Source organism: Ursus maritimus, unplaced genomic scaffold (genome assembly GCF_017311325.1).
Source record: "Ursus maritimus isolate PB19 unplaced genomic scaffold, ASM1731132v1 scaffold_22, whole genome shotgun sequence".
Taxonomy (NCBI): Eukaryota; Metazoa; Chordata; class Mammalia; order Carnivora; family Ursidae; genus Ursus; species Ursus maritimus.
The window spans coordinates 21189297-21201894 of NW_024424675.1; the positions used below are offsets into that span (position 1 = coordinate 21189297).

The window sequence follows — 12598 nt, forward strand, 5'->3', positions numbered from 1 at the left end:
CCCCCCCCCCCCCCCCACTCCTCTTTCTCCGTCTCTCTGTATCTCTGCGCCTTTCTCGCCCTCACTTTCTCCCCTCCTGCCTGCCCGCTGCTCCCTGCGCCTGGTCTGCCCCCACCGCTGCCGGTTCAGGGGAACGTGTGCGGAGCGATTGTCCTGGGGGACATTTGATGGATTAGAGCGCTGAACAGTTCCATTGCTAGGGGACCACCTGATCTCCTCCAGCCTGCGTCCCATATAAAGCCGGCAGCCGGAGTGCTGAGCACAGCTCCAGCGATCGCCTGTCTGCGCGCCGCCGCCGCCAAGCCCGAGCGGGAGCCCGAGCCAGAGCCGGGGCCGCCGCCACCGGTGCCGGCTCCGCGCTGCCGCCCGCCCGCCCGCTGGGAGCTGTCCAGTGCTGAAACCCCGCGCAGACAGCCAATCGCGCCCGGCTGGCCGCCTCCCCCCACCGGGGCCCCACGCAAGTGCCCCCGCCGAGCCCCCCGCCAGTCGCACCATGCCGCGCTCCTTCCTGGTAAAGAAGATCAAAGGGGACGGCTTCCAGTGCAGCGGGGTGCCGGCCCCCACCTACCACCCCTTGGAGACCGCCTACGTGCTGCCTGGCGCCCGGGGGCCGCCCGGGGACAACGGTGAGTAGGACCCGGCGGGGGGGTGGGGGGGAGAGGGAGGGGAGTTCGGGCCCTCCCCAACTCGGGCCACGAGGAGGGGTGCGCGCGGCAGGGAACCCCGGGAGGAGATTTCCCTGGCTGTGTGCGCCTCCCGGGCTTCCCGAGGGCCGGGCGGGCGGGGCAGGGGCTAGGTCCCTACAAAGGGAAAGTCGCAGGGTCGATCCATCCCATAGCCACGCGCCAGTCCGGACTTTGAAAGTTGTGGCCCTAGAACGGGGCTGGAGTGAGGGGTGGCGAGAGAATGGAAAGAGAGAAAGGCACCCATGAAGGGCTAATGCTGGGGGGCTAATGCACAAGGCAGCCTGAGGGTCCCCTCTCCCTGGTGGAGGGAAGGAGGCTGGCTGCCTGAGTGTACTGCCCTGGTGGGGAAGATAAGCGAGACAGGACTACCAGTCCCTGGGGAGACAGGGCTGGCTCCTTGGGTGTAGCTGGGGCACCCTCCTTTCCCTTCAAGCCTGCTCCCCCTGGCGATGCCAGACAAGTGTTCCCAGGCCCCCTCTCTCAGCAACTCTTTTGTTACCCTCAGCCACATGCCTGCCAAAGGCTGGGCCTGTCCCGGGGCTGCAAGGAAGAGGGGATTTCTAGGAGGGGTTCCCCCAAAGTGGTCCTGGTCCCCTGGGCTGCACTCCCTCCCCACTCCAGCTTCTCAACCCCCTCCAGAGCCAGCCCTGCTGTTCCTTGTAAGTCCCCCACCCCCACACACTCCATCTCTTCTCAGAGCAAGTTCCTGCAGGGACAAGGGTTTGAGGGACAAGAGAGGTCATTCAGCCTCAGAAGGGGGTGAGCTCTGAAGGGTGTGGAGAAGAATCAGAGACTGCTTCTGTAGACCCCATCCCCCATCAAGGGGATCACAAAAGGTTTCTCCTCTCATGGCCCATACCAGGCAGGTGTCTGGAGAAGAGGCATCCCTTTGGCAGTAAGAAATCTAACATCACATGTGGCATCAGCTTTGGGGTGTGTGGGGAGGGGGTGATGAGGGAGAAGAGGAGAGGAGAGGGGAGGGGAGAAAAAGAAGAGAAGAAAGGGCTGAGGATGGTGGGGGGGAGCTGAGGTGGTGAAGGCAGCAGCCCAGGAGGGAGGGTGGGAGTTTCTCCCTTAGGGATTTCCAAGCACTTCACCCACATTCCATCACTCTGTCAAACCAGGTAACAAGAGGGCGCTGGGCAAAGAGCTCTGTGACCTCATCAAGGTCAAAGAAATTAGGGAGTGATCAGGGATACAGTTATAGCCCCTCAGCCTCAAGCCTCCCCCAGATCCCCCAGAGAACCAACCCCTTTTTCCTTTACCCATATGTCCCTTATTCTACTGTCCTCTTTTCTTGACCCCAGGGCCTCTTGGGGTTGAGGACAGAGGCCCAGGGATATGGCTGGGCTTGTCTGAGTGCTGGCAAGACAGAGGGTGGACCTGGGACCATGCCAGGGCTGGGGAGTGTATGTGCTAGTATCTGGGTAGAAATTGAAATGCCTGCAAGACTAGGATGTGGATCCCTTGGGGGACTGACACAAAGCCCTGGGCTCCCACCCCCTAAGGCCCCTGTGGTCCTGCCCCCAGGGCAGTTGAGGAAACCCAGAGAAGCTTAGAGAATTTCTCATGCACAGCCCAAACTGCAAACTACTCCTCAGGATGGAGGCAGGAGTGCCTTGCTTTGAATTTAGTCCCAAAAAAGCTTTGAAAGGAGCCCCTGAGTGAATGGTGGGGTCAGGGCAAAAGTTGGGGCAAAGCTATCAGCAGGGTTGTTCCTGTGGGGGTTCCACGGGGTTTGACACCCTAGAACCATCCCTGTCTTTGGCCCTTTCCCCAAAGGGCTCTAGACCAGTTCCCTGGCCTCCAGAGAATCCTGAGGCTGTCCTGATAGTATGATATCTGGCCTGGAACTCTAGGAGACTAGGTCTCTGACTCGCTGTGTGACCTTGGGCAAGCGCCTTCCCTTCTCTGGTCCTCTGTCTCCCCAGCAGTGAAAGAGTTTGGAAGGCTGAACTAAGTATCCTTCCAACTTTGACAACCTCAGCTTTTGTGAAGGTCAAGTGTGGGATGGAAGGCACTGGAAATGTCTGGATGAGGGTCTAACAGAGTGCGGGGGGCCATTGTCAGGGTTTCTGTAGGATTCTGTTTACCATCCAATGCCTGGCTGAGGGTAGCAGAGTTTCTGAGACCAGATATTTCTTGGCTTCATTCTCTGCAGGATGCCCCACGGTGAGGACAGGCACCCTGGCTTAGCTGCTTTGGTGGTGTCTGCAGTAAAGGGTTAGTGCTGGAGCTTGGGGCAGGGGGGGGGGTGACCCTTCAAGCCTGGGTATGGCTGGGAAACATAGGGTCTGCCTCATCCTGTTTTCAGGGGCCTCTCCTATCCCTGGGGTGTGGCTAGGCTGGATACTGAAGGCTCCCTCATTCCATGGGTGGGCAGGGTGCTGGGGGCCCTCAGAGAGCCTGCCGGCTCCTAGTGGCCCGTTGTCTCCACTCTGCCGGAAATAACCTTGCTGAGCGTTTGAGGGAAGTGTGAAAAATTGCTGAGCCGACGTTTTTCTCTCCCAGCGTGTGTAAGTGTGCTGGGTAAACAAGGAGAAAGAGAGGAGGGGGGGAGGTGAGGAGATTGAGGGAGGGAAGGAGGGAGGGAGGAGAAGGGAGGGGGAAGGGGGAAGGGCCTGGGGCTGGAGATAGTTCCAGTTATTAGAAAGATCCTCTTACAAGCCATTCCTGCAGCAATGGCTACAGGGTCAGGATGAGGCTGGTGGGAGGGGAAGCTGGGGAGGGGTGTGGGGAGGGGGCCTGTGCACGTGGAAGTCAGGAGAACCACAGCTCCTAACTGATGGGAGACGCAGGGCCCCAAATAAAAGAGGTGTACTCCCAGCTCAGGGAATGCCTGGGAGTGCTGAGGATTCCTGGAGGACTCCTCCTACACACACACACACACACACACACACACACACACACACACACAAGCGATGCTCTTCTTTGCCTCCCTACTCCCTCCCTTTTCAGCCTCTGAGGGCTGAGCAAAGGGTGCAGCAGGTGTGTCTGGGCTCCAGGCCTCCCGCCCCCAGCCCAAAGAACCCCTAAATGAGGAAGGGGAAGCCTCCCAAATGGAAAAATCTCCAGGCCTTTCTGCAGAGCTCCCCAAAGAAGGGAGCCAGATTTAATTCCACCACCCTGTCCAATACAATGCCTTGTTTCTCCCCCTCCCTCCCTTCTTGCTCCTCCACTGTTTTCTGCCTCAGTGCAGCCTCCCCTTCCCCTCCTCTTCCCTGAGTGATTCCAAACACAGATTCAGTCTTGTGAGATGTCAACTCACACTCCTAACCCTCTCACACCCTACCCTCCAACGCCACCAAGCCCACGGCTTTGCAGGCCTTGGGCCCCCACCCTGGGGAGATGCTGGGGACTCAGCCATCCCAGAGCAGGCTGCTGCTCACCTGTCTGCACGGCAGCAGTCTCCGGGGCCCCAGCAGAAGACAGTTTCACTGCTTACCCCCTCACACCCTCACACCCTGACTTGCGACTCCAGCCGGGCTCCCTGTCCCCCTTTCTCTGTACCCCCGGCCTAGTCCTGCCCCCATACTCCTTCAGAGTGCATCTGACCCAGGCAGATGAGGGATCAATGCCAATCCAATAACACCGCTGTCTGCCCTCCACAGCTACATTAAGCCTCCCCAGCAGGCTGAGGAAGCACTCCTACTCTTGCCCATGGGCTTATCTAGTTGACCACATTATACCAGCGCCCACTTCCTCTCACTCCCTCTGATGGCGCCAGGGAGTCGCTCCAGGACAGGCCTGGAAGTCCGGCTGAAAGTCCCCAACACATCCACCCCACACCTCAGAAAGTCCATATTGAGAGCAGGGATGCAAAAGGGCTGCCCCAATCCCTTAGCCGAGGGAGCCCAGAGAAGCCTGGGGAGGTGCCCAAGGACACACAGCAGGCCCATCTGGCTCTTCTTTAACTACCACTTCCCCTGGCATCTCAGTCTTGGTATAGGTCCAAGATCCAAGTTAGAGACATGTCAGAGGTCCAGGTTCAAAGTCCAGGTCCGATGTCCAGTCTAACGTCCAGGTCCAGATCTGAGATCCAAGCCCAACATCCATCTCCAACCTTAAGTCTAGGACCAGGTCCAAGATCTAGGTCCAAGGTCAATGTCTGAGGTTACACATCCAGTCCAATATTCAGAACAAATTCATGCCCAAGTTCAAGTTTCAATGTCTAAAATCAAGTCCAGGTCAATGTTCAGGGTCCAGGATTAAGATTCAGGTCAAATTTCTAGTCCAAGGTCATGTTCAGGTCCATTCTCGAGGCTTCCCAGGTTCAAGTCGTAGACCCACCATTAGCTTTCTCTGTGGCCTGGACTAATCTTCCCCTACCTCAGCCTCAGTTTCCCTTTTATGAACTCAAGCACTTGAACTTGATCTCTTTCAGCTCTGACCTTCTAGGGATCCAGAAATCTGACTTTCCTAAGAATTAGTCAGTGAGAGTGTGGAATAACAGAGCCTGTGTGGGATATAGAATCTGGGGCCCATGGCCTCCCCGAAAGCTTGGGGTCACAAGGGGGACATGAAGGGCTGGAGCTGAGCATCCACTCTTCAAACAGTCTCAGTTTGTGGTTCCTGAGGGACAGCAGAAGAGTATATCAAGTCCCTATGTCAGCACAGCAATTTACACATCCCAAAGACTCCCGGCACTCTCCCCCAACCCCCCCCTCCCACACACACACACACTGTGGGCAAAGGGCAGTAAACACAGGGGAGGATTAGCTCCAACCTACAAAGGCAAATGAGGCCAGGGAGGCCCATCACTAGCATGAGGTCACAAGGGCATAAATGGTGGACCCTGTCACACCTCCCTGGTGAGTGCTTCGTCTACATGTTCTAGGGACTATCCCAGCCTACAGGCCCCCTGGGGGGCACAGTGAGAGAGATGAGGCCCTCTGGGGGGCACTGCTGAGGAGAGGGGGCCCCCAGAGTCCCTGACCTCTCTCCCAGCTGTCTCCAGCTGCCAGCCTTTGGGTAGAAAGGGAGGTTGGAACCAGCCCTCTGGTTGCACCCTTCTGGAGCAGATAGAGGGCAGGACAGAAATCAGGAGGCTTGGAGAACCTGCATGCATGGTGAAAGGGCCTGCTGAGACTCCCCCAAGGGGGCAGGAGGCCTCTCCACCAGCCAGTGCTGGGCAATTCAAGACCCTTAGCCACCTACTCCTATCTCCACAACCTCTTGAAAAAGCTTTCCTATTGATTCCTGCAGAGCTGTGGACCTCCCTATGGGCCACAGGAATTGGGTCACAGTCAGGAAAAAACAGAATATGTGGGATTTCTGGAGAGGGGGGAAGGTGGGGAGGAACTCTGGAATCCTCTAGACCCTCCCTGGGCCTGGGTCAGTGGGCATCAGCCCCACACCCTACAGCCATGGTCACATTGGACCAGACCTCATTCTGTCCCCTGATCCTCTGGACTCAGGGACCCCCTCCCCAGTGGGCAGGTGTAGCAGCTGCCAGGCCCTTGGAGGAGGTGGGTGTCATTTCTGGTCCAGTGCCCAGGGAACAGCTAACAAAGATGCTATAATAAGGGGAGGGGGAGGTACCAGCCCCTTTGCCCAGCTCTGTGAGCAGACAGGAGAAACTATTTTTATCCCGCTTTGCTGCTGACAGACCTGGCTTTCTGCTCAGCTGGCTGGAGCTGATTCTCGAGGCCCGAGGCCCTGGCACAGCAAGAAGCAGCTCTAAATATACCCATGCAGCAGCCCCTCCAGCTCCCACCACCAAGCAGGGCTGGGCCCTCCTCAGGAAAGTGGGCCACCTGGAAAGCTGGCCCACCACCAGGCCCCTCTCTTTTTCTGCCCATCTCAAGGCAGGGAAGTGGGACTGGGGCTGGAAATTCCCTTGAGGAACTTTGGGACCCTAGGAATCTGGGAGAGACCGGGAAAAGGAGTCCAGGATAAAGAGGCAGGAGGCTGGCCTAGCTCTTGTGTGAACTTGCTCTGTGACCTGAGGTGGGTCAAGGCCCCTCTCTGGGCCTCAGCTTCTGTAGGGCACTGGAGGAAGTGACTATCATGTTCCCTTAGATAGGAGCTAATGTGCACAAAGCACTGAGCAGGGTGCCTTGTACACAGTGAGTGCTCAATAAGTGTCCATCACTACTTTTATTACTTTTATGTGCAAAAATTTACAAGGGGCTGGAACATTTTCTCAAGCAGCTTTTACCCAGCCCCAACACCCCATCATCCATCAGACACAGGCCAACTAGGTGATGGTATCTGAAAAAACCCACTGCCTCTTTTCCCCACTGATTGTAAACTTCCCATCCCCAGCAGTCTCCATCCAGTTTGGGTGTTTTGGAAAGAATACAGGCTCTGGAAGGTTGCAAGCCTAACTCCTCTGCCAGCGACCTTGGGCAAACCTTCTCCCCTCTCTGGGCCTCTGGGCCTCTGGGCGTAGCATAGTGCCTGGCACACAGGGAGGCCCAGGGGAAACAGTGGTAGGTAGGAGTCGTGGTACTTATGGGAGATGTCCCCACCCTCACCCCAAGGGGCCAGACAGTTGGATGAGACCGTGTCTGTCTTAATCTTCATAAAATTCCCTTCCCACCACTCCTTTGGGTGCAGGATTTTTTATTTTTTAATGGATTCTGGACCTTCCATCTAAGGTATCAAGACTCATAGGCAGAGAACACCAAAAGTTTTTCTCAGATGACGTGCATGATATCTCCGTATTTCCAAAGTGTCCCTCCAAGTGGCAGGGTCCCAAATAGGGGATTTGAGCCCAGAGAGCCTGTGTGACTTGCCCAAGGTCACACAGCTAGGATATGGGTAGAAGAGCCAGGATGAGAGCATCCCTGGCCTTCTCTCTGGGTCCCTGACCTTTCCTGCCTCTTATCGGGACCCAAACAGGAGAGCCCTGTCTCACCCTATCAGGTGGAAGACAGGCAGCTCAGCCATCTCTGGTCACCTGTGCAGCAGAGGAAAGCACCTAAAACCCATCTGGGTTCCATGCACAGTTAGAGCACAACTTAAAGTGTCCAGAAGGATTCTCCAGGGTTGAGGCCCAGAGAGGTGAGGTGGTTTGCCCAAGGTCACACAGCAGCCTGAGACACCGATGTGTGTCTCCTTCTACTCCTGGTAGATTAGAAGGATATCACCAGGAAATGTAGGGATGATAATGATGACAATAATAAAAGCAGCTTGAGAGGCTATGGTGTGCCAACCATTGTACTAAGCACTTTATATGCATTAATTCATTTAATGCTATTATGAGCTCCCTTATACATATGTGGCACAAGAAGGTTAAATAACTTGCCAAGGTCACATAGACAAGGAGAGGTCTAGGCTGATCTGACGAGGATGAGGTAGAGTTGAGGGGGGGGGTTGGGGATCTGTGTGGAGGACAGGAAAATGGGCATCCCTGAGTATCTATTCAGCCACGGTGCAGAAAGAGTCTTTAAACCATACCAGTCAACCTTTTTCCTATACAGACCAAATCCAGAGAGGTTAAGTAACCTGGCCAAGGTCACAAAGCAAGTTAGAACCACCTCGTCCTACTCATGCATGACCATGCAAACTCTCATATAACCCCAACTCCACCCCACCCCCACCACCCATGCTGAGCTCCACAGCTGCTGGGAATCAGGTCTGGCCTGCAATGCCTGTCCTGAAGGCAGTTCTGCATCCATCCCTAGGCAGAGAAGCAGCCTTTGTTTGAGGCACCCCTATTTCTACGTAAAGAGCCCCCCAGCGACAGGAGTAAGCTGCTGCAGTGCTACAGGCTGCCACCAGAGGGCACCACGGGCAGGAAGCCCAATTTGGGTGAGGACTTGCCTGGTTCATTGAACTCATTTGACCCACCAAGTTTCCTCACCCGAACATGATGTAGAAATTACACATCCTGAGGAAACAGAGGCCCAGAGAAGAACATCAAGATGTGTCTTGGCAAGTGCCAGGAAAACTGCAGCACAGAAATCCATCTGGGGAGATTATTATTACTCACAATAACAGCACACATGTATTGGGGGTTTGCAACGTGCCCAACACTGGGCTGGGATCCTGGCTCTAAATTACTTGCTGAGCACGTTACTTAATTACCTTGTGTCTAAATTTCTAATCTGTAAGATGGTACCAACTGGAGTCATGAGGAGGGAAAGCATTCATGTATATAAAGCCCTTAAAATAGCATCTAACACGTTAAGTGCTCTAGGATGTTCATTTTTTGTTCATTTTCACTTACTGTTTGTTTACGCATAGACTCCTTCCTACAACTGTATACATGCTTACATTACCCCCCATTTTACAGCTGGGGAAAGAGAGGCACAGAGAGATCAAGTAGTTTGTCTAAGGTCACACAGTTGGGCACGGTTGGGCATGGAGTTGGAACTCCATCCAGGCAGCGCGGCACCAAGGTGCTGCTCTTAACCAGTATGCCATCCTTATTTCAGAACAGAACATGCGAGGCACTGGTCACATGATCAGTGATTGCCTGCAAACGGATCCTATACTATTTATCCCCTGAGGCACAGAGAGGTGCATGACTTGCTCAAGGTCACCCAGACTCTCTGCCAGGAATCAAGATGTCCCAAGACCAGGTAGACAGAATGGCCTGTAGCAGATCCTGCTGGGCTGGGGAGTGAGGTTGGCCTGGCAAATCTTTATCACCATTTATCACCCACAGCCACTTTCTCCAGGACCTCTGGGGGTGTGGAAAACAAGGGGAGCAGTGCGGTGGGCTCCAATTCTTGCTCCATCCCTTGAGCAAGTACCATCACCACTCCATACTTCCATTTCCTTAGCTGAATGAAAGTGGTTTTTGTGATATTTGTTCAGGTGATGGGAGTGAAGCGCTTAGCACAGAGCCTGGCACGCAGTAAGTGCTCAGTAATATTAGCTATTACTATCATTATTCTCAGCAGTTACAATGGGAAGAAATATAGCAGAGAGAGGAGGTCTGGGAGTCTCTGACAGGTATTTAACTTAGTGTGAAACAATACTCCCTGAATGTTTTGGGGACTGAGTAGGAGGCCTGATTCCTGGAGTGGGAGGTGGGGGAACCTCCAGACCAAAGGCAGACAGGAGGGGAGGAACCGGGTGCTGAGAGGCTGGGCAACCTTCCCTCCCCAATTAAAAAACTGCCAGCACCACTGCCTTCTCTGCAACCAGAGCCCCTCCTTACTGAGTCATCCACCCCCACAATCCCCAACCACTTCTGTGTGCACAGGGTCCCGTGCCAACATCTGAAGGGAAAGGAGAAAAAAAAGGGGGCCTAACCTTGCCTTCCGGGCTGGGGCACAGTCTGCACAGACTTCACTCTGTCACCATCCCGGATTCCAGATGAGAGGAAAAGGTACAGAGGCTGAATGAGGCAGGCTGTTTCAAAGAAGGAAGGCTCTGAATCCAGTTCCCTGCTTACGAAGTCCTCTTCTACCTGCTTTCTTGAGTGGGGGAGGCTGGAGATGGGGTGTGGGGAAAGCAGGTCTCAAGGTCAGAAGGAGAGGGTCAAATCTCCTGCTTTCCCACTCCCCAGCTTGAAACCTACGAAAGGGGCCTAATCTTCATTGTTCTCCCGGAATCAAAAGACAATGGAAACACAACCTTGGTGCCAGGTTGATAAGTTTGTGCTTATCTGCCAGAAATTCTCCTGGGAGTCCAGACCCCAGGGTCCTCAGGGAGGGTGCTAGGACCAGGCTATGCCCTGGGAGGGAGAGACAAATCAGGGTGCCCCCTGCAGTTGGGAAGCCTCTGTGGAATCCCCTGGGAAAGCCTCAGCCTGCCTACCCACCAATCACACAAACCCAAGGTAGACAGGATTTCTGGTCCAACCCTGAAGAGGAGGGAAGAAGAGGGGGAGGTGAATTCTCACAGGGAGACTCCAGAATGCTTCTAGTGGAGCTGGGAGCAAAACAGCCTTGGGAGAAAGTATAAGGAAGTCCCCTTCCTGGACCACCTATTACATGCCCCACACTTGACCTCTTAAATACTCTAGCAACCCTGGAAGGTGGGACTAGCAGGATTTTTAATTCATTTATGCAACATCTACTCATTGCACACCTTTTTTGAGCCAGGCACATGCTGGGCGCACAGATCCCGCCCTTGGAAGCTCATAGTCGGGTGGGGGAGGCAGACAATTAAATAATCTTCAGTGAAGTCACTTTTTCAAGCAAGTAAAAAGCGTAATTATAATAGCTAACATTTATATAGCAATTACTGTGTGCTCCCTCCCTCTCTCTCTCTTTCCCGATTTCTTTACATGGAAAATGGGGATGATAACAGTACCTACTTTGCACCGTCTGTAAGGGTTGAATGAGTTAACATACATAAAGCACTGAGGCTGAGCCCGGTGCACGCTTAACACACGCTTCTTTTCATCACTTAACTCTGCCCTTCCAAAGACTCTGGGAGGGAGTGTCCAATTGTAAGCTCCATTTTGTAAACGAGAAAACAGATTCAGAGAAGTTATAGCAAGCACCAGAACAGCAGAATGTTGTTAGAATAAAGACAGCACGGCCTTTGGCGTCAGCCTGCTAAGGTCTGAATCATGGCTCCTCACTGACTAGCTGCGAGTTTAGGCTCTTTATGTCCTATCTGTAAAGTGGGTGTAATAACAGTAAGACCTTCACTGCGTGGCTGTGAGCACTTAAGAAGATAATGAACGCAACGTCAGTAGAACCATGGGGGCAAAGTGCTCCAAGAGGGTGGAGTAGGAGTCGTTTTCCCCGTGGCCCATGGAGGAAGGATCTGTACCCAGGCAGGGCGGAGGTGCACGACAGGGACCACTGTCTCACCAGCAGCCAACGTCTCCCAAGAGCGAGCACGGGGACGCCGCGCTGCAGGGCCCGAGGAGTGACCCGCCCTCGGCGGCGCCTCACCTTCGTCCCCGCTCCTTCCCGCCCCTGCAGGTTACGTCCCGCACTGCCTGCCCCCCAGCAGCTACGATGCGGACCAGAAGCCGGGCCTGGAGCTGGCGCCGGCCGAGCCCGCCTACCCGCCGGCGGCGCCGGAGGAGTACAGCGACCCCGAGAGCCCGCAGTCCAGCCTGTCGGCGCGCTACTTCCGCGGAGAGGCGGCCGTGACCGACAGCTACTCCATGGACGCCTTCTTCATTTCGGACGGGCGCTCGCGGCGGCGGCGCGGCGGGGGCGGCGGGGACGCGGGCGGCGCGGGGGACGCCGGGAGCGCCGGGGGACGCGCGGGGCGCGCGGGGGCGCCGGCGGGCGGCGGGCACCGGCACGCGTGCGCCGAGTGCGGCAAGACGTACGCCACGTCGTCGAACCTGAGCCGCCACAAGCAGACGCACCGCAGCCTGGACAGCCAGCTGGCGCGCAAGTGCCCGACGTGCGGCAAGGCGTACGTGTCCATGCCCGCGCTGGCCATGCACGTGCTCACGCACAACCTGCGCCACAAGTGCGGCGTGTGCGGCAAGGCCTTCTCGCGGCCCTGGCTCCTGCAGGGCCACATGCGCTCGCACACTGGCGAGAAGCCGTTCGGCTGCGCGCACTGCGGCAAGGCCTTCGCCGATCGCTCCAACCTGCGCGCGCACATGCAGACGCACTCGGCCTTCAAGCACTACCGCTGCCGCCAGTGCGACAAGAGCTTCGCGCTCAAGTCCTACCTCCACAAGCACTGCGAGGCAGCCTGCGTCAAGGGGGCCGAGCCGCCCCCGCCGCCCCCCGCCGGCCCCGCCAGCTGAGCCGTACGCCACCCTCGGGCCCCCCACCTCCACCTCCATTCTCTCCGCGCCCCAGCAGCGTTTCCCTAACCACGCCCCTCGTGGGGACCCCGCTTCCAGGCCGGAAGTTTTCTCTCCCGCCCCCAGACTCACCACTCACCTCCGGCACTGGCTTCCCCAGCGCACCCCGACCACATCGTCCTTTCAGGTCCCGAGACTCGGGCCTTGACCCCCTCTCCCTGCCCTCAAGGCTCCCAACTCAGGCACCAGGTCCGCACCTCTCCCGGGCCACAGAGCCGGATGT

General features: G+C 56.1%; 1 protein-coding gene across 1 annotated transcript; it reads left to right on the top strand.

The window, feature by feature from the left end:
• Positions 1–493: 493 nt before the first annotated feature.
• SCRT2 (scratch family transcriptional repressor 2) lies at positions 494–12315 on the top strand. Its single transcript, XM_040637829.1, has 2 exons — positions 494–626; positions 11525–12315. Exons 1-2 carry the CDS (start codon positions 494–496, stop codon positions 12313–12315), a joined length of 924 nt encoding a protein of 307 aa, XP_040493763.1.
• Positions 12316–12598: the final 283 nt, after the last annotated feature.